This window comes from Mytilus galloprovincialis, chromosome 2 (assembly GCF_965363235.1).
Source record: "Mytilus galloprovincialis chromosome 2, xbMytGall1.hap1.1, whole genome shotgun sequence".
Classification (NCBI taxonomy): Eukaryota; Metazoa; Mollusca; class Bivalvia; order Mytilida; family Mytilidae; genus Mytilus; species Mytilus galloprovincialis.
Genome location: NC_134839.1, coordinates 22,392,184 through 22,415,575, shown reverse-complemented (window position 1 = coordinate 22,415,575; position 23,392 = coordinate 22,392,184). Strand labels below are relative to the sequence as shown.

At 33.6% G+C, this 23,392-nt stretch overlaps 1 protein-coding gene across 1 annotated transcript; it reads right to left on the bottom strand.

Annotated features, from left to right (window-relative positions):
* On the bottom strand, window positions 1–18,679 carry LOC143063145 (outer dynein arm-docking complex subunit 3-like). The gene is made up of 14 exons (XM_076235126.1): window positions 18,590–18,679; window positions 17,898–17,993; window positions 17,613–17,734; window positions 16,398–16,475; window positions 15,869–16,033; window positions 15,241–15,345; window positions 14,247–14,369; window positions 12,905–13,027; window positions 12,451–12,484; window positions 4,557–4,669; window positions 3,594–3,754; window positions 1,567–1,729; window positions 926–1,063; window positions 1–249 (listed from the first exon to the last, which is right to left on the bottom strand). Exons 2-14 carry the CDS (start codon window positions 17,989–17,991, stop codon window positions 34–36), a joined length of 1,635 nt encoding a protein of 544 aa, XP_076091241.1. The 5' UTR covers window positions 17,992–17,993; window positions 18,590–18,679; the 3' UTR covers window positions 1–33.
* Window positions 18,680–23,392: the final 4,713 nt, after the last annotated feature.

The following is a 23,392-nucleotide window of genomic DNA, read 5'->3' as shown; positions in this document are numbered from 1 at the left end:
TTATTCATTTGTGTACCTTTATTTTCTACAAATCTATTTTGTTCTGACTTTTCTGCCTTTCTTCTTCTTGGGTTTGAGTTTGGAATTGAGAAAATCCATTCCCTGACGTTTTATGTCATCTCTAGACAGCAGACCATCATTATCTTGATCGTGGTCGAAATGGAAATCATCGATGTCGCTCCCATCATCTGTCTCTAACCGGATACGGACATTGTCAGCCGGAAGTTTGTTTTCTAGATATGTGTGAAGCTACAAAAAGAAATATTATATATAACAGCAATATTTATTTTTTTCAAACGTCTTTTGTTTTACATTTTACATTTTCGAAACGGTTGCAACTCTACTATTTCTAGCCTCACTGGGTGCTAAACTTGTCAATAAATAGACATCAAAGTGTAACTACTTCAAAACTAAATTAAAGGATGGAAACTACTATATGCCTATGTCCACTGAGCTTGAAAACAGAAATGAGTATTAAACTCGGGGTGAAAGAAGAATTCAGTCGTTAAAAATATATTAGATAAAGACTGATAGACTGAAATGCTAGGGTACATGTTTATACATACCAGTTTAAAGCTTTGTGCAAAGAAATACCTATTAAGTTTTAAATTAAAGCTCAGTAGGCATATCAATTGAAAGTACTTAAATGTCCATATTCATATATCTCATATAGAAAATAGTGATTTTTAAAATTTCAGTTATCATTTGGTTAAAGAATTTATGTTAATGTTTGTCTAACATGCAAACTGTATTTCAACGGTCTTTAAATTCCTATATATTTGATTTTAAAATGTTTAATTCTTGACTTAAAAACCAAAATTACGCATTTCAAAAACGCAAAAGGTGTAAAAATGAAAAAGAATTTTGATCAAAACTTGATAGTCCTTCATCACTCCAGTATAATGTTGAATAAAGATGATCTTACCTTGTGTTCATTTAAGTTCACAGGAGATAACTCGGGTGTCTTCTTCCACAGTCCTAACCCGGTAAGCAATACCTCTAGCTTTCTCTGACAATTAGCAAGATCTTCAACTGGATCAGATTTCGAAAAATTGTGGTAAGGCTGAAATGGAAGTAAAGCATCATTATTTCAGTAATCTCGTACGAGTACCACAGTCATGGCATTTTAATTCATTCTCAGTTGGTAATTTTTTTTATACAAATTGAGATTGGAATTCACACAGACAATGTTTTGTGTGTCCTGTCGACCGGACGATGACTTGTGTTTTAAAACATTTTGGGATTTACTTTATTTAAATTAACACGCTTGACAGGAAAGGGTTTTGATCCGCAGCATTTGATGTAACACTTGAACAATTTGGCAAATATACGTACATCATTGGAGACTGACACCATCAATTATTAAAAGCCATTTCTGTAAAATATATATGGGCACTTAAACTTCTTTTTTAATGCTATGAAATGGCTCTTATACTCTTCGTGGTACAGATTTTAAAGGCTTATTAAAAAGAATTTCAAAATAGCTTTTTGCAAAGTTTTCCGAAAAAGAAAGAAACAGTAAAGATAATTTATACTGGCATGAGTGATCTTTTTATTTGCACTTACCGGTTTCAGCCTGATTTCTTTGAGTTTCTCATACAATGTAGCGATACCAGATTGTAGATCGAGAAGAAGCTTTTCGTTGACGGTCATTTCGGTTAGACAATCGTCTCTTGACGTCTCTTCCTTCTTTACATATTCTTGTACATCTTCCACCATTTTTCTACCTCTAAATGTAGAAATCACCAGGTCAATATAAATAGGCAAACTCTAAATGCCCTATACTTAATAATTCATTAAATGCAGGGAGGAACTCCATTTGTAACCAAAGAAATGCTACTATTCAAGTCTTTGGAAAAAAAGAATGGGATATACAACTAGAGGCTCTCAAGAGCCTGTGTCGCTCACCTGATTCTATTTGGGATTTTGAAATAATATCAAAAAATGTAAAAAATTGTAACAGATACTTATAATGATGTTATAGGCCAAATTTGGTTTAATATTGTTATGTTTGGTTTCATTTCATTCTGTAGTTCTCTTAAAGAAGACATTTGTATGTATTTCCTATAGGGTACCATGTTAAACTAAGCCCCGATCTGGCGGCCATCTTGGATAATGGATCGGGTACAAAGTAACAACACTTGGTCAGCACCTCATAAGGAACATCCATGCTATGTTTGATTTCATTCCATTTAGTGCTTTTCTAAAAGAAGACATTTGTATGTATTTCCCATAGGGTACTGTGTTTTACAGAGTCCCCCCGCTGGCAGCCATCTTTGATGATGGATCGGCTACAAAGTAACAACACTTGGTCAGCATCTCATAAGGAATATTCATGCTATGTTTGGTTTCATTCTATTCCGTGGTTCTCTAAAAGAAGACATTTGTATGTATTTCCCATAGGGTCCCATGTTAAACTAAGTCCCCCTTTGACGGCCATCTTGGATGATGGATCGGCTACTAAGTGACAACACTTGGTCAGCGTCTCATAAGGAGCATTCATGCTATGTTTGGTTTCAATCCATCCAGTGGTGCTCTAAAAGAAGACATTTGTATGTATTTCCCATAGGGTCCCATGTTAAACTAATTACCCCGCTGGCGGCCATCTTGGATGATGGATCGGCTACAACATAACAACACTTGGTCAGCATCTCATAAGGCACATTTATGCTATGTTTGGTTTTATTCCATTCAGTGGTTCTCTAAAAGAGGACATTTGTATGTATTTCCCATAGGGTCCTATGTTAAACTAAGTCCCCCCGCTGGCGGCCATCTTGGATGATGGATCGACTACAAAGTAGCAACACTTGGTCAGCACCTCATAAGGAACATTCTTGCCATGTTTGGTGTCATTCCATTCAGTGGTTCTCTAAAAGAAACATCTGTATGTATTTCCCATAGGGTCCTATGTTAAACTAAGTGCCCCGCTGGCGGCCATCTTGGATGATGGATCGACTACAAAGTACCAACACTTGGTCAGCACCTCATAAGGAACATTCATGTCATGTTTGGTTTCGTTCCATTCAGTGGTTCTCTAGAAGAAGTTCAAAATGTAAAAAGTTAACGACGACGACGGACAACGGACGACGGACGACGGACGACAAGTGATGAGAAAAGCTCACTTGGCCCTTCGGGCCAGGTGAGCTAAAAAGGAACTAGTTTATCTTTTATATGCGCATAGAGTATAAATAGATACCTGAAAAGTTATGCTTGGTCAAGAGGAACTAAAATAAAAATTAGCAATAATATCAGACGCTGGAAGGGTGACCTACTACAAATAATAGTAAAGTTAATCAACATTTAGTTATAAGAAGTAGATGAGGAACAAAACAATCTGTCGGAAAAGAAAGAGAGAACAAACAGGCAGACAAAATACAGCCAACAAAGCACTGCACTGACAAATTAAGATTCAGAATGCAAACTTCACCAAAATGTGTGAGAAGCAACCCAGTGCTCCGGTAGGATCAGCACTTCGTCCCACAGTAGAACCGTCCACCGAAATCCCCCTTTATGATAGTCTTAATCAATTCAGATAAGTTTAACGCACAAGAATTATCATAATCTACGGTATACTTATATATATGAAAACTTACTTAGCTATCTGCCGCTGACTTGTAAATTTGAGGTCCTCAAAAATGACTCGTAACGAAGTTTTTTCTTCCATTAATCTTTCTTTTGCATCTAAGTTCTCTTGCTCTTGTTGTAAGATTCTGTGACGTGTATTATCTTGATTTGTTACACGGTACACAATGTCCTAAAAAGAAAAATGGATGAAGATGATAAAAAAAAAAGATAATACTGGAAATAACGTCATAAATTAAACCAAAAATATGCAATAGTTGAGGACAAGAAGTATATATATATAAAATACGCAGTAGATGAAGGTAGGAAGCAAAAATGTAGTTCTATACTAGTAAAGTTATTTTTGAATTAAAAATTAATTTATTAGACCTTTCACGACGAACAAACTAAAATTTGTTAAAGCACCAGCTTTTGGTGAAACTTTATTATGGTTATTTTATTAGACTCGTATTTCGCTTTTATTGCACGTGTACATGTAAGCTTATACATTATTTACTACTCATCCTGATATATCACAAGTTTTCTAATTCTTCTGTTCAAATAACCGCTTTCTGACTTTCTTATAGCAGAACTAATACTGCAGAGGTTTGACAGTAAATAATGCTATTTATTAACCTCCCCCTTTTTCTTCCCGAACTGGAAACTTTTGACAATTTTTTCCTCATGCTTATGATATTTATCGGTCTTTCGTCAATTAAATTGCTAATTTGTCGAAACAAAAGACAGTATTTTTTGATACCGTTCTCCGAAAAAAAATGTATGGATTGACAGTGATTTTCCAAAACCAACATTTGACATCCAACGATTTTACAATATTTATAGATGTAAAGGTATGCGACGTTTTTCGCGGTGAAAATACTTTTTCTGTAGGATTATTTAAAATCCAATTCATACAGAAAACCCTACTATAGTTCTATCAATGTGGAATAGATCGGTTTATTTATATGTCCGCAAGTAAAATGAAAAAAACTCACATCCATATTGGACACGTGGATGGCAGACTTTATCCTTTCAAATGCATCTTCTAAGGTAAGTATCTTTTCCTGGCGGTCCTCCTTCTCTTGTTGTAATTTCATTGCCTTTGTATCTGTTAGAAAAATATATGTGCGAATCAATCCATGTATGAAAATACAGGGAATTATGTCAAAGTTGACTATTAACAATCTAAATTAACAAATAAAAAAAAAATTAAAAAAAATAAAGAGAAAACGTGACTAGAGGCTCTAAAGAGCGTTCACTTTGGTCAAGGAATTGTATATTTAATATAATTCCACCTTATGTAATAATGCTGTATTTTGATTGGATGAGAAACATGGTATTTTTCACCAATTTCTATATATTGAGATTTTCCTTTCTCTGCCGGGGTATTTGCCATTTGGGAATTCCATTTGCCGGGGTATTTGCTAGCAAATACCATGGCAGATGGGAAATACCCTAGCAAATACCATGGCAGATGGGGAATACCATGTCTAAAAATAACTCAATGAATTATTTCTATTCTAATATGACAAATTCATGGTCATTCTAAATATATGGTCCAGATGAAATATTTAGGATAAAAAGCATCATTATTGAATTTGAACCGAATGACGTAAAAATTCCGGGAATGACGTCATTAATAAAACTCAACGGAAACGAATTGTCAACCGGTCACATAAAACTGGAATCCACTTGTATTACGCTTCACTGAAACTGATGAACAAAGTGTAGTAGTCAGCCGAGAACCAGCTTATTATCATAATAAAAGGAGATATATATACAGTCAGTGACTGTACATAAAAAAAAATATGATAAGAAATGATTATATGGTCAAAGCGATTTGACTGCACAAATAGCACAGCTGCAGTGTATACAAAAATTATACATTCAAGTCGAAATTTCATATGATACCTGATTATAATAAACTTTCTGAGGTGGAACATTCGGTGAAATTAAACAATTATATCATGCTTACAAGGGGTATTTGCCAAAAATACCGGTTTCGAGGTAATCAAATTTCCCTCGCCTAACGGCTCTGGAAATTTGTACCTCTCAACCGGTATTTTTGGCAAATACCCCTTGTAAGCATGATATATTTGTATACAATTCCTTGTTTTGGTGTATATGTACATATTCCACAAAGGACACTCTCCAACATTGTATACAAACAGAATTCTTTTAAAAAAAAATCATATCCTGACCCTGACTTCCATGATACAGGGTGAATACAGGTATAGCCAGGAGTTTTTCTGGTTAAAATTCATTGATTGATTGATTGATTGGAGTTTGTTTTACGCCGCAGGAGCACACAAAGGCTATATCGCGGCGAGAGTTATTTCAAATATTTTTACAATTTACAGTATACTTTGGCTAAAATAACTCTAAGACGGAATTGACTTCATACACCGCATCGCTAAATGGTTGTTTTTCAATCGCGCAAAGAAAATAAATACATTTGTACTGCTTTTACGCCAAACTACAGTCAGGTTAAATATGAGGCTCGTACAAGAAAAATTTAAGGGTATCCCCCTGCATTGGGTCGGTTAGTCGAGGTAACATAATGGAATATAACCCACTCGGAGACAAATAGAAGATGACATACGCACTTTGTTCTTATAACGGAATCTAAAGTATTAAAAACGGATACAAATCGAATAGATGTATCTAAAAAGAATAGTAAAACCAGAATCACAACAGATGAATGATGCCGGGTACAGTCAACCACCGTCACGTCACGATATAGCCCAATAACAAATATCTAACATAGGTATGGCAAGCCGTCCTCGTCAAAACTATGTTTAAACCCTTTTTTCGAAAAAAAAAATACACACTGAGATTTAAAAACCTAAAATAACACACTGAGAAATCGAAATTACACACTGAGATTTAAAAAAAATAAAAAACACACACCGAGAATTCAAAATTACACACTGAGATTTCAGGGCCGTAACTAGCCTCATTTATTCGTGAGGCAAAACATATTTCGCCGAGCGTAGCGAGGCGAAAAATTTTTGGCGAGTTAAGGCCCGAGGAGCTCTGAGAAAAATAACTCAAAATCGTGCATTCTGAGCGTTTCCCAGACTCTTTCTTACATTGAAACGCAATTAAATTTTAGCTATTTTTTTTCGACATTTTTCTCGTCTCAAAGTAAATATATATATTCATTGTAATCTTAGACTTTTAGGTTTTACGGGGACAACATTGAAACTAGACCGATATGTAGGATAAAACAAAAATCACAATTCTCATAATCATTAAAACCGTATCTGTCTGTCTGTTCTTGTCTTGTATTTTGCTTAAACCTTGGTGATGTTTTTTATGACTAGATTTAAATATAGTGACAGTGCCGTATTATAATTGAAGTACTAGTACTGCTTAAGTCAACACTATGGACCATATTGACCTTGTTTTACGGTACATTTATTAATGATTCTTTCATCGTTGAAGACCCTCCAGCAACTATCAAGCCATGATGAAGAATGGGAATAAAAACTTTGACCATTGATCATTTGTATTTTAGAAAATTAGAAACGACCATTTATTTTCTATGTCCAGTTGCATCGTATATTCTTTCTAGCACAATGTCTGGACATCGATGGACATGCAACATTGCAAAACCACGTTTACAAATGAAAATCAACACTCAGACAATATTCATACAGAGAAAAAAATGAACAAAAGATAAACCCGAGACACAGAAGTACAAACAATAGACCCTAAACTCTGAAAACTAAAAGTAAGATAGAAACATTGATCACGAAAAACATGCAGGGGCGACATGATGTCATTAGAGAGTGAAGAGAACTTGCTTCTTGCAAGACACTTTCCGTGAAAACAATTTGATATGAAGGCAATCTTTTGTTTCATTTTTTTTTTTTTTTTTAAAATCTCCAACATGAGGCATTTGCCTCATTTGCCTCAATGTAGTTACGGCCCTGGGATCATTTTAAAAAGACACACTGAGATAAAATAAATTGAAAAACACACACTGATAATTGTTAATTACACACTGAGATTTCAAAAATACACACTGAGATTAATATGCAAATTACTTATAGTATAACTAATCGCCGTATTTGAATATCAAAAATAAGACAACTTGTGACCGAACGCCGCTATGGATTAAACTCGTGCTGCGCACTCGTTTAATCCATGCGTCGTTCGGTCACGCGTTGTCTTATTTTTGATATTCAAAATACTGCGCACTCGTTTAATCCATGCGTCGTTCGGTCACGCGTTGTCTTATTTTTGATATTCAAATACAGCGATTAGTTATTCTTTTTATTACATTGGCAAATGGCTTTTTTATGAAATTAATGTAGAAAATGTAAGGAACTATATCTTTTTCCTACGCATTGACAATTTGTTTTGATCCGACGTTATCGACGTCTTGACAACGCCTATTGTTGTATGACGTCAGAGAGTGAAATAACCACGTTTATTTCACATGTGAAATTATCGGTTTTTATCTAACTGGGAAATCAATGTAATTCATTGCAACCAATGTAATAATAATGAATATTCAAATGATGAATAATTCAACAGATTAATATCTTGATCTCAAGAACTCTTGTCATTATAATGAAATGCGATTCCTTCAACCAACATTCGTAATAAATTTCAAGACTTAACATCGCTCATATTCATACGTTTGTTGCCTATTATAATTCAGATCATAACTACCAGTGTATCGGGATTTTTTTTAACTTAAGGGGGTAGACCTTGGTTCAGGGAGATAACTCAATAAATTAGTAAGGCGTTTGTAAAAGTCAAGTTTCATCAATGTTTTTTTAAGCATTTACCTGAAACAGAGTGGAAATAATCTATGTTACCTAGAAGCTTAGAATATATTTATGAAAGTGGTTGAAACAAACATACTGATGATTTTATGACTTATCTCCCTTAACCTAGGTCTACCTCCTTAAAACCGTGGGTCCCTTTTCAAAAGTCTTCCAACTGTTTCCCTGATTTCGCTAGTTAATCTTTTATATTTTTGTTACGTTTATATGCTATAATAGAAACTTGGGTAAAAATTTCACTGCAATCTTTTGCAGATTGTTTTTTTGTAATAAGAGTTAGTGGGTATTTTTCTTGTTCTTGTATTTCTAAAGTTTTTTTTTAATAATTTGGAAGCAAATCGAAGAACTAACGAGTTCTGTCCCCTTGTTGTATTAAGCTTGTAATAGATTCAGATTAAGTATGCTAATTAGATATGTGCGCATAAAAAGTGCGCACAAATCTCAGTGTGTAATTTTAAATTCTCAGTGTGTAATTTCAAATTCTCTAATTTTTGTGCTATTTTCACATTTCCTGACCGGTGTGAGAAAAATATTTCTCCTCACTAGTGAAAAATCTGTTCTCGGCAAATGATTAGTCGAAATTTGATTATGACGTCAAAATGTTTTGTTTTCTTCTCAATTTTCCTATTGTAACGTCATGAAAAAAGGCGACCTTGCCTGATGACGTCGCATATAAAGAGCACAATTTTCTGAAAATCTTTGAAAAAGAAGTGGAAAAAGAACGATAAAAAGCATTAGAGAAACAGATTCCGACACTATAACTCGTGTATTACGATATTTCTCCACTCTCGACAGTTAAATTTTATTATTTAAAGGGCTCGGCAAGCCTCGCGCTTTAAATAATAAAATTTAACTGTCTCGAGTGGAGAAATATCGTAATACACTTGTTGCAGTGTAAGAATCTATATTTCTCAGTGTGTGTTTTCAGTTTATTTATTCTCAGTGTGTCTTTTTGAAATCTCAGTGTGTAATTTTCAATTCTCAGTGTGTAATTTTCAATTCTCAGTGTGCGTTTTTCATTTTTGTAATCTCAGTGCGTCTTTATGAAATCTCAGTGTGTAATTTTTAATTCTCAGTGTGTAATTTTCAATTCTCAGTGTGTAATTTTCAATTCTCAGTGTGCGTTTTGAAGTTTTTAAATCTCAGTGTGCTTTGTTGTAATTCTCAGTGTGTAAATTTTTCGAAAAATGGTTTAAACATAGTTTTGACGAGAACGGCTTGCCATACATAGGGGCCTTATTTTTTATTTCTATTTATTGCTGTCGTTTTCTTTTTCTTTTTTTTTATTTCTTTTTTTATTATTTTTTTACTATCAGTTGAAAGCATTCCGATATGAATTCGCATTAAAAAAAAGTAGGGTAAAATGAAAATATCAGTATAAAAACGTTGAAAATTTAATAAGAATGTAAAGTCATATGTTAAAGGACTACCGTCACGGTTAACCAGCGTTAACAAAATCAGTGTTTAATGCTTTCAATTTGGTATGATGAGGACTGTGATTTATGGTGAATATGTTCAGTTATGCTATCGAAATCTTTTCTTTTAATATTATTTACCTGTATTATTGGCGAAAGACAAAGCACCAATAAGAACCGGTGCATTACGTTTGCACGCATTACCGTTACATTTGCGCGCAGCCGTTTTGGTTACATGTGGGCGCATTTATTTGACAGATAAACTCAACTAATAAAACTCATTTATTTATTAATTTATTCAATTATTAACAAGTGCAAGTACCCCTTCTGTTAGTCTAAGCCCCCTGCTCACCAACTAGATGGGATTTCGAGCAGGCTAAGTCCGATTAATTATGCATAAGCATCGTAAACAGTTGTTGAGAAAAAGATATAGAAATCAACCAAATTCATTGAAATTTAATGAACTGATGAATAGTAAAAATCTTTCTGATCTTGACAACTTGTGCAAATTTATAGCTCTCCTGGGTAATTCATGTACTTGATATCATTTAGTTTAATATGTATACCGTAATATTTGATATATGTAACTCCTCTTGCTGTCGTATAATTTTGTATGTCTGTACATATACATTATGTAATTACCATTGTAATTTGGTTTGTTGAGAAATGAAGATATATAGAACTTTATCATAGAAATATATAAAGATACAAATGTTAAAATGTATAGCTTATCGAAAATTTGAAAGAAATTGCTTTGAGAAATGAAAGTTTGATAACTTCTCCATCCAAGTATATTTACTAATTTAAAAGTTATTACTATTAGAAAAAGGATTAATGTCCAAATAATTAACTTGTTATTGTCAAAGTGGTTTGCAATATGACACAGAGACAGACATTGTACAATTAATTTATCGGCATAGAAATGTAAAAGGTTAGATAGACGATTAAACAAATTGTTATCTTATCATTAAACAAATGGGGCAATATGAGCAATTATTTCTCCATAGGCGGTAATGGTAACATTTTCTTCTGTAGCTCAGTCCATATCGTAAACTTGGGATATTTATAATGACTCGTTTCGAAGTTGAGACATTTTCACGTTTGTGGTTATATTTTCGTGGTACAAAGTGTTTCATTTTCCCGTAAATTAGTATACCCCAAAATCCTTTCGTGACACGGCTCTTCGTGGTAAAAAAAAACAACATTTTTCACACAATAAGTTCTTTGAAAACTTAAAACTTTGAATACATTTAAAAACTCCATAGTTTTTTACACATTTATTCTATGGTCCTCTACTTTCCAAATCAACACAGTTAAGCTTAGTCACATGTTAAAAAAAGAAACCTGTCCAATATCACTACACCCAGACTTTTCGTTAACACACTCGATTTCGTTTCCTCAATTGGAGGCGCCTTAGGGATATTAACCTAAACATGGTTAAATATAATATGTAGTTAATTTATTGAAGTTTGCAGTTGTCCAAATTTTCCGGGTTATTCCTGGGACTTACGTGATACTCACAAGGAAGCCATTTAACCGTTAAAATTAAATTCATTCGTGTGAAAATGCTTTTAAGAACGCCAATTTGATTCGGTTAACCTTTATAGAGGAATATCTGTACAAATATTTCAATCGTCATGACAAAAACCAATTCCTTGATTTCTTCATTTGTGACATGACCGTAAGCGACTCATCGCCGAGTTCTTCTGGAAACACGACGGGCGTTACTAGCACAGCATAATCTACTTATCATTCCGAAGCACATGAGATCATTTCCAGTTTTTTGTTGGGTTTATGTTGTTCATCTTTTAGGTGCGAATTTTTTATTTTGTTTTATTGTATATAGTTTTTTTACTGGTGTTTTTTCTTTCTTATTTAGTCATTCCAATTTTGGTATATTTTTTTTTGCTAATTCTTCGATACTTTTGTCCGTTAGGAACCTGGTTCCTTCTTTTTCTTGACGAAGAATTACGTATTTTATTTTTCATTCTTTTTATTTAAATATCCAATAATACCATTTCATTGTTTCCTCTTTGTTCAGAGACAGACATGTCTTCTAATTTTTGAAAATTCAGATTAATCATCACGAGGTTAGAGGTATAAAATATACATCAATTCTGACATGCATATCATTAAAAAAGGTCGCGTCTTGATTTATTTATGATGTTCATATCGTATCCTCTTTGCATCAAATTACCATTATCAAATCTAAATAGAACCTTAACTTCTAAAAATTACTAAATTGTGATCATTCAACAATGACTTTTGACACATACATGTACATGCCAAGTTGTTCTCGTGTTGATGTGTTTATGTTCATACATGTATACCATGCCTATTTCTCATCAAACTATCTTTAAAAAGAATTAACTGCTTACAAGTTCATCAATTTTAATCACTAGATGCATTCAAATTGATGTCGCCTAATCGCCACTATAAAATAGGTTTGATCTCAAAGTTTCAGCGGAGAAAACATTTTCGAAAACTGACCAATCAGAAGCAACAATTGTCTCTGATTACCATGGTTTTCATCCAAAAGAATTTCAAAGATCCGGGAAGTTTATGATGTGAAAGAGACATTATAAACGTTTGTCTTGTAAACTACTGGTGACATTAAAGCCTAAAAATAAATTAACCACTAGAAATAACGAAAAACATGAATATACAAAACTTACCACCTGCAGTGTCTGTGACGTAAGCAACCTTTGCCTGTAAAAATAAATTGTGGTAAAAAAAATATTTCTCACCAATCCTGTGCTTACATTAAGCAATTGTCTACTTCGTATCGTTTGTTTCATTCGTTTCATTTTTTCAATTGATTAACTCTGCTATAGTATTTTTTTTTATTTTTTTGTTTGCACAATTTTTCAACATTCCAATTCTTTTAAATTCGTTTGAACATTGTGATGTCTTGATAATTACAAGGCTTGTTCCTGTAAATGCATTGGTCGTAGAGATCCTTTGAAGTGGCAGGCAATGATCAAAACTAACAGAAAATAAAACAAGAACGCACCGTAAAAGATAGACTTTAAGTTAACATACTCATAATTAGATCCAAATGTCAACCGGGTGCTCGAAAAGGCTAAAGCATTTTATTCTGCCAACTCATGACCATATTATTATACTCACCCTCCTTTCTTGTCTGTCAGTGGGCTCCTTACGTCGTTCTACTTCCTTTTTGGTCACAGTGAGCTGTTGGTCTCGAGCTCTTCTTGCTTGATACATTTCTCTCTCCATTTTCATTAAGTCTCTCTGTAAATGTTAGATATACAATTGGAGGGAGTCCACTGGGAGGATCTACTAGTAATTAAAAAAACTTGCACGATAATATAACCAATTTTTCAAATCTGGTTTGAAATGACTGAGCTTCGAATCTACGATCTTATGCTGGTGAACACGATTCCACGATACCACCATAGAGTCAACAATGCTTTGAAATTGCCACTATTTTGATGAAAAAGGAGATAGCTTTTCCTTTTCCTTTCTCAATTTTATTCGTATATAAACCGGTATGTAAGAATCCCAACTGCATGTTCAACTTTTCCTTGTATTGTTGTAACAATAGCAACACTTGAAACTTTCATCATTTAGACAAAGACAATTATGACAATAATATTATAACGCAATCATCATCTTGAATTGAAATGTTGTTTAACACAATCTTTGGATATTCGTGTGAATGCTCAAATGTTCATACATTTATATTTTTTGAATCTATGTAATACCGGCGTCACACATCAGCGTATAGCTCCGACGTACGCCGGGCGTGGTAAAAAATCATAGACTGCCAATACGCTAGTAATTTTGGGTGCATTCAACCTGTCAATCATATCTGTATCGTGTGCACAACGAGCTTTAACGTGTATTTGGCGTACGAGAAGCGTACATATGCGTTTATCGGGCGTTCAAGTAAGGTATGTTCGAGTATGCCTGGCGTTTTTCTAACGTAGATGGAATGCACGCTACGAAGGAAAAAAACTTGAGTCTCTTGAACGTATTTGAGATGCGTCCCGGTCGTATCTGGGATGATAATCCGTGCTTTCGGCGTGTCTGGGACGTTTTATTATGGGGTTTTGTTACAAACATACCCGCATACGTTTTACTTAAAGTCGAACGATCTTGAAAGGTCTACAACGTGCCCTAAAGGTGTCTCAAACTTATCTGTAGCGTTTTCAACGCGCTTGTAGCGCGTGTATTACGTGCGTGTAGAGTACAGGTATACGCTAGACAAACAATTGAGCTGGATGAAAATTTGTATGCTGCTTAAAAATTTCCTAGAGTTATAGCGTTCACCAAGCGTATACCTTTGCATTTCGACGTACTTCAAACTTATGCAACGCGCGTTTAACGATTCTGGCGTGCAAATGATGTATACCGACTTTGTCAATTTTCTCTGTATGTCTGTTGCACGCCGGTCTATACGTCAATGTTTGACGCCGGCATAAAATAATATGTTTGAATTTTAACTTACTCGTGTGTCATCGCTACTTTTAACTGCCTTCTCGTTCATTAGTTTGAGTACATCTAGTTCTGTGCTGGCATCACGAAAGATTTCCTCTAGTACATTTAGTCTAGCCGGATACAATCTACATTCCTAAAGGTAAAGCACAAAACATCAAGTTAGAAATAAGTTTGATTATAGAATCGAAACAGAAAATCGTCGTTTCAGAATCTAATATGCATTCTGTGCAATATTTTCAATAGCGTTCACCAAATGCTGTGATTCGTTAAAAATGTCTAAAATGAAAGACGGAACTTTATTTTCATGTTATTTTCATGAGTAGAAATTGTAAAATTACTCAGATTCCTTATATCTACAACTCTAATTTTTATCTTTTCAACTTTTCAACGCTGGATTTTACATCTCTATAGCGTTGGACTTTGTATCTCCAGTGCTGGACTTTAATCATCAGCGGTGGAATTTAAATCATCACCGCTGGACCTTAAATCAACAGCGCTGAACTTGACATCTGCAGCGATTAACTTCAGATCAACAGCGCCAAACTTCATAGCTACAGCGCTAGACTACATTTTCAGCGCTTAACTGAAAACCACAACTCTTTACATCTTTATCACCAAGAAGGATACGTACACGCTATTACTCTTATTTCAATACTTTGTGTTATAGATTTATGCTCGTTGGTTTTTTTTTCTGTGTTTCGTACCGTTCTTCAGAGATTGCAAATGATTTTAACATATTTTGTAATGTTGTGCTGTTACCCCTCCCTGGTCTGAGGTTACGGGAGGACTAAGCGTTAACAAATATGTTTAACCCCCATTATGCTTTATGCGCTTGTTTGAAGTCGGGAGTCTGTAACTATAAGTCAGTGGCTGACATTGGTTCGTGTCTATCATATTTGTTTTTCGAAAAACTACTTCATTTGAACTTTGCTGAATAGTTGTTTTATTGGCAATCGTACCACATCTCCTTTTTTTTTAAATCAGTGCTCAGCATAACGTTTTACCTCTTGCATGTGTGTCATTATTTCCTCGTACCTCCTCGTTATGTTTCTGGCGGCCTCATATTTAATACCAGCTTTATCCATCTCATTCTGTAATCGTCTGATAACCTGAAGTGACAATGACAAATTTAGGAAATAAAAATCTAAAACCAAAATAAAAAAATAATAAGTTTCATACTACTGCAGTAAAAAAAAAAGGATGTCGGAAAACAGAAAACCCCGTATGCAAGTCTGCTCGGACAATTTTATAAAACCTTGTTATTGGATTTATTGTTAATTTGTAATCGTCTCAACTATGCAAAAGTATTTGGCATTGGACATCAAACAACAAATCTGGTTTAGGAAATTATAAAAAAAATATTTTGAACTCCGACTATATAACTTGATCTCTGCTCTTGAAACTAAAGTGAGAGCATCCTATCTTTTTGTTGACCAACATCGTTGTTATCAACTTCACTGCTGAGATTTGACAGGCACTTGAGTATTATAGGAGTTATCAGTTTCACGCTTTGCTCATATAAAGTTTTGTTCTACTTGACAGATTGCTGTCTCGTACATCATATATCTGTTTGTGCCTTATTCTATGTTTGGTCATCACGAGCACGGGTATTTTTTACAAAGCTTAATTCACCTGTTTTCTTTCTAGATCAAAATCTTGTGTATTAACCAGCCTCATCTGCCTGAGAGTAGATTGAAGTTCCTTCAGTCGATCTCTTTTGATGTCAGCCTCATGTTTGATAGTATTACGGCGTTTACTGGCCTCACACACTTTCTGATCCATTGTTTTTACGGCACCCTGGAATAAGACATAGACAATTAAATTCTTTAAACTAAAAAATAAACTTTGTGTTATTTTGTTTGTATTAATATTTTTTCTTAAATACGCCACATTTGTTCTGTTGAGATCATTTGGGGAAAAAAATTATTATGATATTCAAACAAATCAAACGTAGAGGGAAAATAATCAATGTATAAAACGATTTTATAAAAATATAAATGAAACTTACTTTAGTTTTCAAAAATAGTGATGCAACAAGCGTCCATCATTTCAAATACTTTTTCAACTTAATTACTTTCGAGAAGCACACAATCATTCAATATAAATGTTCATATCCATGAGTTTTTTCCCTTCTTGTTTTTAGAGATACGTATATAGTTACCTCGACGGTATATCGCTGCATCGATAGAAGTTCTTCTTTCCGATTTTGGAACACAGAGTGGATAACTTTCTCATCGCCCTGCAAACACATATGTATAGTTTCTGTTGTTACGACTTGCCACTTGCGATGGACTATAGTACCAAAAAAAATACTACCAATGGCAAAAGAAAGATACACAAACAAATATAGTCTGAATGAGAAGCATTGACTAACATTTGGTAAGAACGATTAGTCTATGTTGTCATTCAGGTTTTACTTTTTCGTTTGTTTGTTTAGTCGTAAAAGTTTTATTTTAAAAATGCATAATTAAAATACGTTCATCTTTTATTTGTTTTTCTATAACTATTAGCATTTACTTTTTAAGTGCTAGTTCAGTTAATCCGAATACAATGATTTAATTTTTTCTCATTGGTTTAGTGAATTTTACTTTTGACCTAGCTGGTCCATTTCAATTTGTCCTGCTTGTAATGTATAATTTCTACTTATTATATTTTTTTCTTTTCATTCAAATCACTCTATTCGTATGATCATTTTTCTAATCATTTTTCTCTGAATAGATCATATTTTTTTATTAATTTGACCCGTCGATCGACTTTAATTTATAATTCTTGAAGTACTCGCCATTCCAGTATTTTAATTATACTTTTTTATTCAGAACTTTAACGCGTGTATATAGCGGATTTTTTTTGTTTTTTGTTTTTTTTTTTAGTGATATACCATTGTACCTTATGCTTAAGTATTTATAAGTTACATGTACTTGTATTGTGACTATCTTTTGCATTCGTATTTTTGTACTGTGTGCATAGTTTATATTGTGTATGTAGACCTGTAAGTTGTTAGAGATACTGATCTAAGCCTAATAAATATTCTACATATTTTTCTTTTGTTTGAAATTTGCCAGAGATATTTACAAGATTGAAGAGTTTTTTTAGTTGTATTTTTTTTTTTATTGTTATGTTTTGTTTTTCTTGTGGGGAAGGGTGCAGGTTTTGTGGAAATTTATGTCTATTGATGTTAGTTCCATAATTCCTTTTATCTATGTGCAGGGTGCCTTTGTTAAACGATTAATATGTTCCAGATGGATTCCCGGTCTTTTTGATGTTTCAATTTTTTTTTAAATATGTATGGGTCCGTTTTATTTCGTGTTTCACAACTTCTCTAAAGCTGATTGTTTTAAATTTTTCTACCGATATGCTTTCAGTTATTCTAACTTACATTTATACTCTTTGCAAGAATGACACGCTTTCTCTTATTTTCTGCTCTTAGTGACGCAATTAATCGTTCATTTTTAATTTTCTTCTCTTCTGAGCTTTCGAAAAACGCACGCGCATCTCTTTCTGAAATGAAAAGTATATCATATGATTAGACTTCTAGGTTTGAATTTTAAAACGCAGAAGATGTTAATGTCAGTTTTTAAAGAAATCGACTCTAAAAACGTACAAATATATTTGAAATGAATTTTAAATACTAGAACACTTTTTGACGAGGGATCAAAGTTACCTTTTAGATGGAGTTTTCCACGAAGTTCATCTATCTGCTCCTGTTGTGTCCACGCAGACATAACCACAGAATTCCTGATATCCGGTCTCGGCATCGCTAATAAAAGAAAATGAAAGCGGTCTACAGCTCCGATTCATATAGGTTATTTGTTATGCCAGCTTAGATTATATATTGATGTGATCAGATGAAGTATTGGCCTTAACGTAAAACCAACCTTGAACAACTTTGACCTAACTATATCATTAAATGAATCCTAACCCTTATCAGTAAATAGGAACAACTTCTTGAAAAAAGTCCAACATTTTCTACTAATCCTAAATATAAATTGAAAAAATAATTTCATTGTAATTTCAACTTTTTTGTTTGCCATTTTCTGAAGTAAGTAAGTATCAAATTTCCTTAAAAAAAATATAGCCTTCTTCTACTTCGAGCTTCCAACCCATAAAAGCTATACGAAACCGTCACGTCAATCCTTTGCCATAAACCTTAACATTTCCCTTACCCATACCTAACCGTAAACAACCTACCTAACCTAGTCATAACCCTAAAGAAAAGGGACCCCTCGAGTAAAAGGGGAGTCTTTCTTAACTAACACTTACCGAAAACCGTATCCAAACCATTGTATGTGTCATTTTATGAAAGAAATTATTACCAAAATTCTGAAAAATAGCGTAAAATAGAAGGAAACTTACCGTCTCTTGGCTTCTCCCGTCGATGCAGCGACAACAACGATAGAACGACGTCGGCAAGGAAGTGGTGTAACAATGCCGGTATAACAAACGTCATAATGAATATAGAATGGACGCATTACGGAAGAATAATGATGAATGAAAGGAGAAAGAATTTTGAGACTTTTACTATTTTTTTTACATTTTTTGCGAAGATGGAAGCTGAATATTGTTAATCCAGTTGACATCCTAAACAGCGTTCAATTTGTCTATTAGTTCATAGACATCATTTTGTCATGTGACTGTACTATAAAGACGTGTTGCCAATTTCTCGTTCAAGTTCAGAAAAAAAATTAAAAAATGCTCAATGGACGACAACTTTAACAGCGCAGACCTTTTGCGCTTTTTGAAAAGACATTTGCCCTTATGTTATTGAAATTTACGCTTTAATCATACTTTTTAGGGACATTTGATCTTTTACCATCAAACATTTCAGTTATTATTGTTAACTGTTATAAATCATTTAATTGAGAAAGAACACTCTCATATATTTGTGTACAGCTAAAAGACGTAGTGTTTTGCTATCATACCAGTGTCAGATGAAAAGGAAAACACGCCAAGAGGGCGGCGTAAATAAATTTTTGAAACAACCATAACTCTTTCTCCAAAGTCAGCACGAACAACAGGTGGTCTTCACTTATTGAAACAAGCTTAGAACAAGAGTGCACACGCTGAAATGTTTCGCCTTTTTTACTAATCATTGATATTATGTTGAAAGTCCTAAATATAAAGCTTTATTACAACTGTCGCATAACTTAACATTAACTAAGATAACTAAACATTGACCGATGGACCATGAAAATGGATCAAGGTCAGATGAACAATGCCAGGCAGACATGTACAGCTAAAAAATTTCCATACAACAAATATAGTTGACGTATTGTTTATAGTTTAAGAAAAACAGACCAAAACACAACCAGATGCTCCGAAGGGCGCAGCTTTATACGACCGCAGAGGTCGAACCCAGAACAGTTGGGGCAAGTATGGACACAACATTTAAGCTTGATACAGCTCTGAATTTGGATTGTGATTAAATAGTTGACACAACTTAAGTTTCTGACACAGAATGAATGTGGTCTCAGAACTTAATATAAATACATGGTTATATTAAGCATATCATAGAACCCCAAAAATTCATTTTTTTATGAAATCAAATAATGTTCAATTTTAGACCCTTTAGACCTCAAAGTGGACCAATTTGATAACCAGGCCCAAATATTAAAAATTTAAATACATGGTTAGATTCAACATATTGAAGAACCCCATATATTCAATTTTTATTGAAATCAAAGAATGTTTAATTTTTGACCCTTTGGACCTTAATGTAGACCAATTTGAAAACGGGACAATACTGCGCAATTGAATATTTCTTGCTATTGCGCAAAACTGTGCAATTGAAAATTTCTTGCTATTGCGCAATATTGTGCTATTAGATATTTCTTGTTATTGCACAATACTACATGTAATTGAAGATTTCTTGTTATTGCACAATACTGTGCAATTGAAGATTTCTTGCTATTGCGCAATACTGTGCAATTGAAAATTTCTTGCTATTGCACAATACTGTGTAATTGAAGATTTCTTGTTATTGCAGAATACTGTGCAATTGAAAATTTCTTGCTATTGCACAATACCTAATATAATAATTTTGGAACCCGATTTGGACCAACTTGAAAACTGGGCCCAAAATCAAAAATCTAAGTACATGTTTAGATTCAGAATATCAAAGAACCCCAAGAATTCAATTTTTGTTAAAATCAAGCTAAGTTTAATTTTGGACCCTTTGGACCTTAATGTAGACCAATTTCAAACAGGACCAAAAATTAAGAATCTGAATACACGGTTAGTTTTAGCATATCAAAGAACCCCAATAAGTCATTTTTTGATGAAATCAAACAAAGTTTAATTTTGGACCCTTTTGGCCCCTAATTCGTTTGGACCAAAACTCCTAAAATCAATCCAAACCTTCCTTTTGTGGTCATAAACCTTGTTTTAAAATTTCATAGATTTCTATTAATTTATACTAAAGTGAGAGTGCAAAAACCAAATGTCTTCGGACGACGACGACGACGATACCAATATACGACCAAAAAATTTTCAATTTTTGCGGTCGTATAAAAACTTAATACTGAGCAATGAACCGTGATAATGAGGTCAAGGTCAAATGAAATAGTTGACCTATGGCATATATATTAGATAAAAAGACAAAAACTCAAAAACTTAACTTTGACCACTGAACCATGAAAATGAGGTCAAGGTCAAATGACATCTGCGCGGTAGACATGTACACCTCACAATCATTCCATACAACAAATATAGTAGCCCTATTGCATAAAGTATGAGAAAAACAGACCAAAACACAAAAACTGAACTAGAACCACTAAACCATGAAAATTAGGTCAATTTCAGATGACACCTGCCAGTTGGACATGTACACCTTACAGTCCTTCCATACACCGAATATACTAGACCCTATTGCTTATAGTATCCGAGATATGGACTTGACCACCAAAACTTAACTTTGCTGATCCATGAAATGAGGTCGAGGTCAATTGAAAACTGTCTGACGGGCATAAGTACCTTGCAATGTACGCACATACCAAATATAGTTATCCTATTACTTATAATAAGAGAGAATTTAACATTACAAAAAAATCTGAACTTTTTTTTCAAGGGGTCACTGAACCATGAAAATGAGGTCAAGGACATTGGACATGTGACTGACGGAAACTTCGTAACATGAGGCATCTATATACAAAGTAGAAAATAGCTAACGCCGTAGCCGTAGCCGCCGCCGCCGCCGCCGGATCACTATACCTATGTCGAGCTTTCTGCAACAAAAGTTGCAGGCTCGACAAAAACTATGTGTATGTTCATTTCCACAGACTTTCCAGGCAACATAATGAACACAAGAGGGATATAGTTTCCATTCTAATTGCATACATCTTCTTGAAGAATTAATGGCTTAAGATGAATGTTCCATCCATACAAATTTTGTTTTCTCTACTATCATTAATTGGAGAGACAAAACATTCTGATTTTGTTTACCTGATTTTCTTTTCTTCTCATCCTTCCGACCGTGCAAAATTCTCATGGGTAGTCAAGGTCTGTAAGAACCACCCTCGTCGTCCTCTTACGAGGGTCTGGATTGGGAGTTATGTAATTGTGTATTCTTTAATTTTTGATTTTCCTTTTTGAATTTTCCTCGGAGTTCAGTATTTTTGTGTTTTTACTTTTTTTTTGTAGCTCAATTTTCTATTAAATTTTCTTTATATATAATGTATTCTGTATTATTAACTTTGTTTTACCCCTTTTTTTCTTCACTTTTTGCTCATTATTCTTTATTCTGTTAACCCCGTCCTGACTCCCTTTTAGGGGAGAACTTTTAAAGAATTTGTGAACATCTTTCTTTTATTTTGGTAAATCTAGTGAGGATTATAAAAGGTTAACTCCTAAATATTCAGATATTATTGCGGATGTCTTTATTAAGGTGAATAATGACACTGGGTGAGTATCGTAATTATAAGAGCTCGCATTCTGATATCCGAATCGGATAAATGTATACAGATTTTCCATAAATTGATCTGGCATTTAGGACTAGAAGTCATGTAAAAAACGGTTTAAGATAAATTAACTAAGAAAGAAAAAATATAGACATGTTAGAAATAGAATGCTGGCTAAGCTCTAGATCTTGGAATTGACTGATCCTAGATGATTGTTTGTAAGACTGAAAAATGGGATAACAATTGAAACGTTGACATATCTCTTGTATGATGATTGTTGATATGTTTGTAAAATCATTTAACTTATTTCTCTTTTTCTGTGGTATATATCGATCTTTCTTGGTGGAGAAAAATCAAAGAGCTGAAGAGCTCTGAAGGGAAAAGACGGCCATCGTTCCAATTTTTAGGGGGGTATCTTTTGATAGTCTACATACAAAGAATGAGCAAAAGAACAGCTAGAACATATAGAAAGGCTGACAATAATGAAACTAATTGTTGTTTATTGTTATTTCATTTCCTTAGTCAAGAATTCATCATAGAGACAATTTGGACCAATGAGATCTGCACCTTCTAAATCAAAACATTTGATTTAAGTTGGGAGTTAATTATCTAAAATTCAATTGAATTTAACAACTACTACATTATATTTTAAAATTTTAATTATGTACAACTGAACGGCAGGCTAAGACTATTCTCAATTTTTTGTGACAATATTCTCAAGAAAGTGAGGACTGAAAAATCTATTCAGTTTTAATTTTCCATTGATAAAGTTCCCAGTTACAACTCTCATCACAGGGATACATGTACTTATAAAATCAAATATGATTGATATAAAAGCTGTGTGAAGTTTGTTTCCAGATCCCACATTTTGATATATCTGTAAAATTCATGAATAAATAGCTTTAAACTACAAAAAGCAATATTTAAAAAAAAAAAATGAGAAAAAAAAATGTCCACTACAATAATTATGTTGGTACGCAAAATTATTATTTAATTGATGACTACTTATCATATATATACTTAATGTGACATTTTTAGTGTTCATATACATTAACTTTCATTTTAGTGGGTAATTACTCATCAATTGAGGTGCTCCTTAATTGGAGAAAGATTCTAAAAACATAACTTTACAGAAAGAATGAAAACTGCAGTTGCTCTCCCCAATCTCAATAGGTATACACTGAACTAGTATATATTTGTTTAGGGGCCAGTTGAAGGACGCCTCCGGGTGCGGGAATTTCTCGCTACATTGAAGACCTGTTGG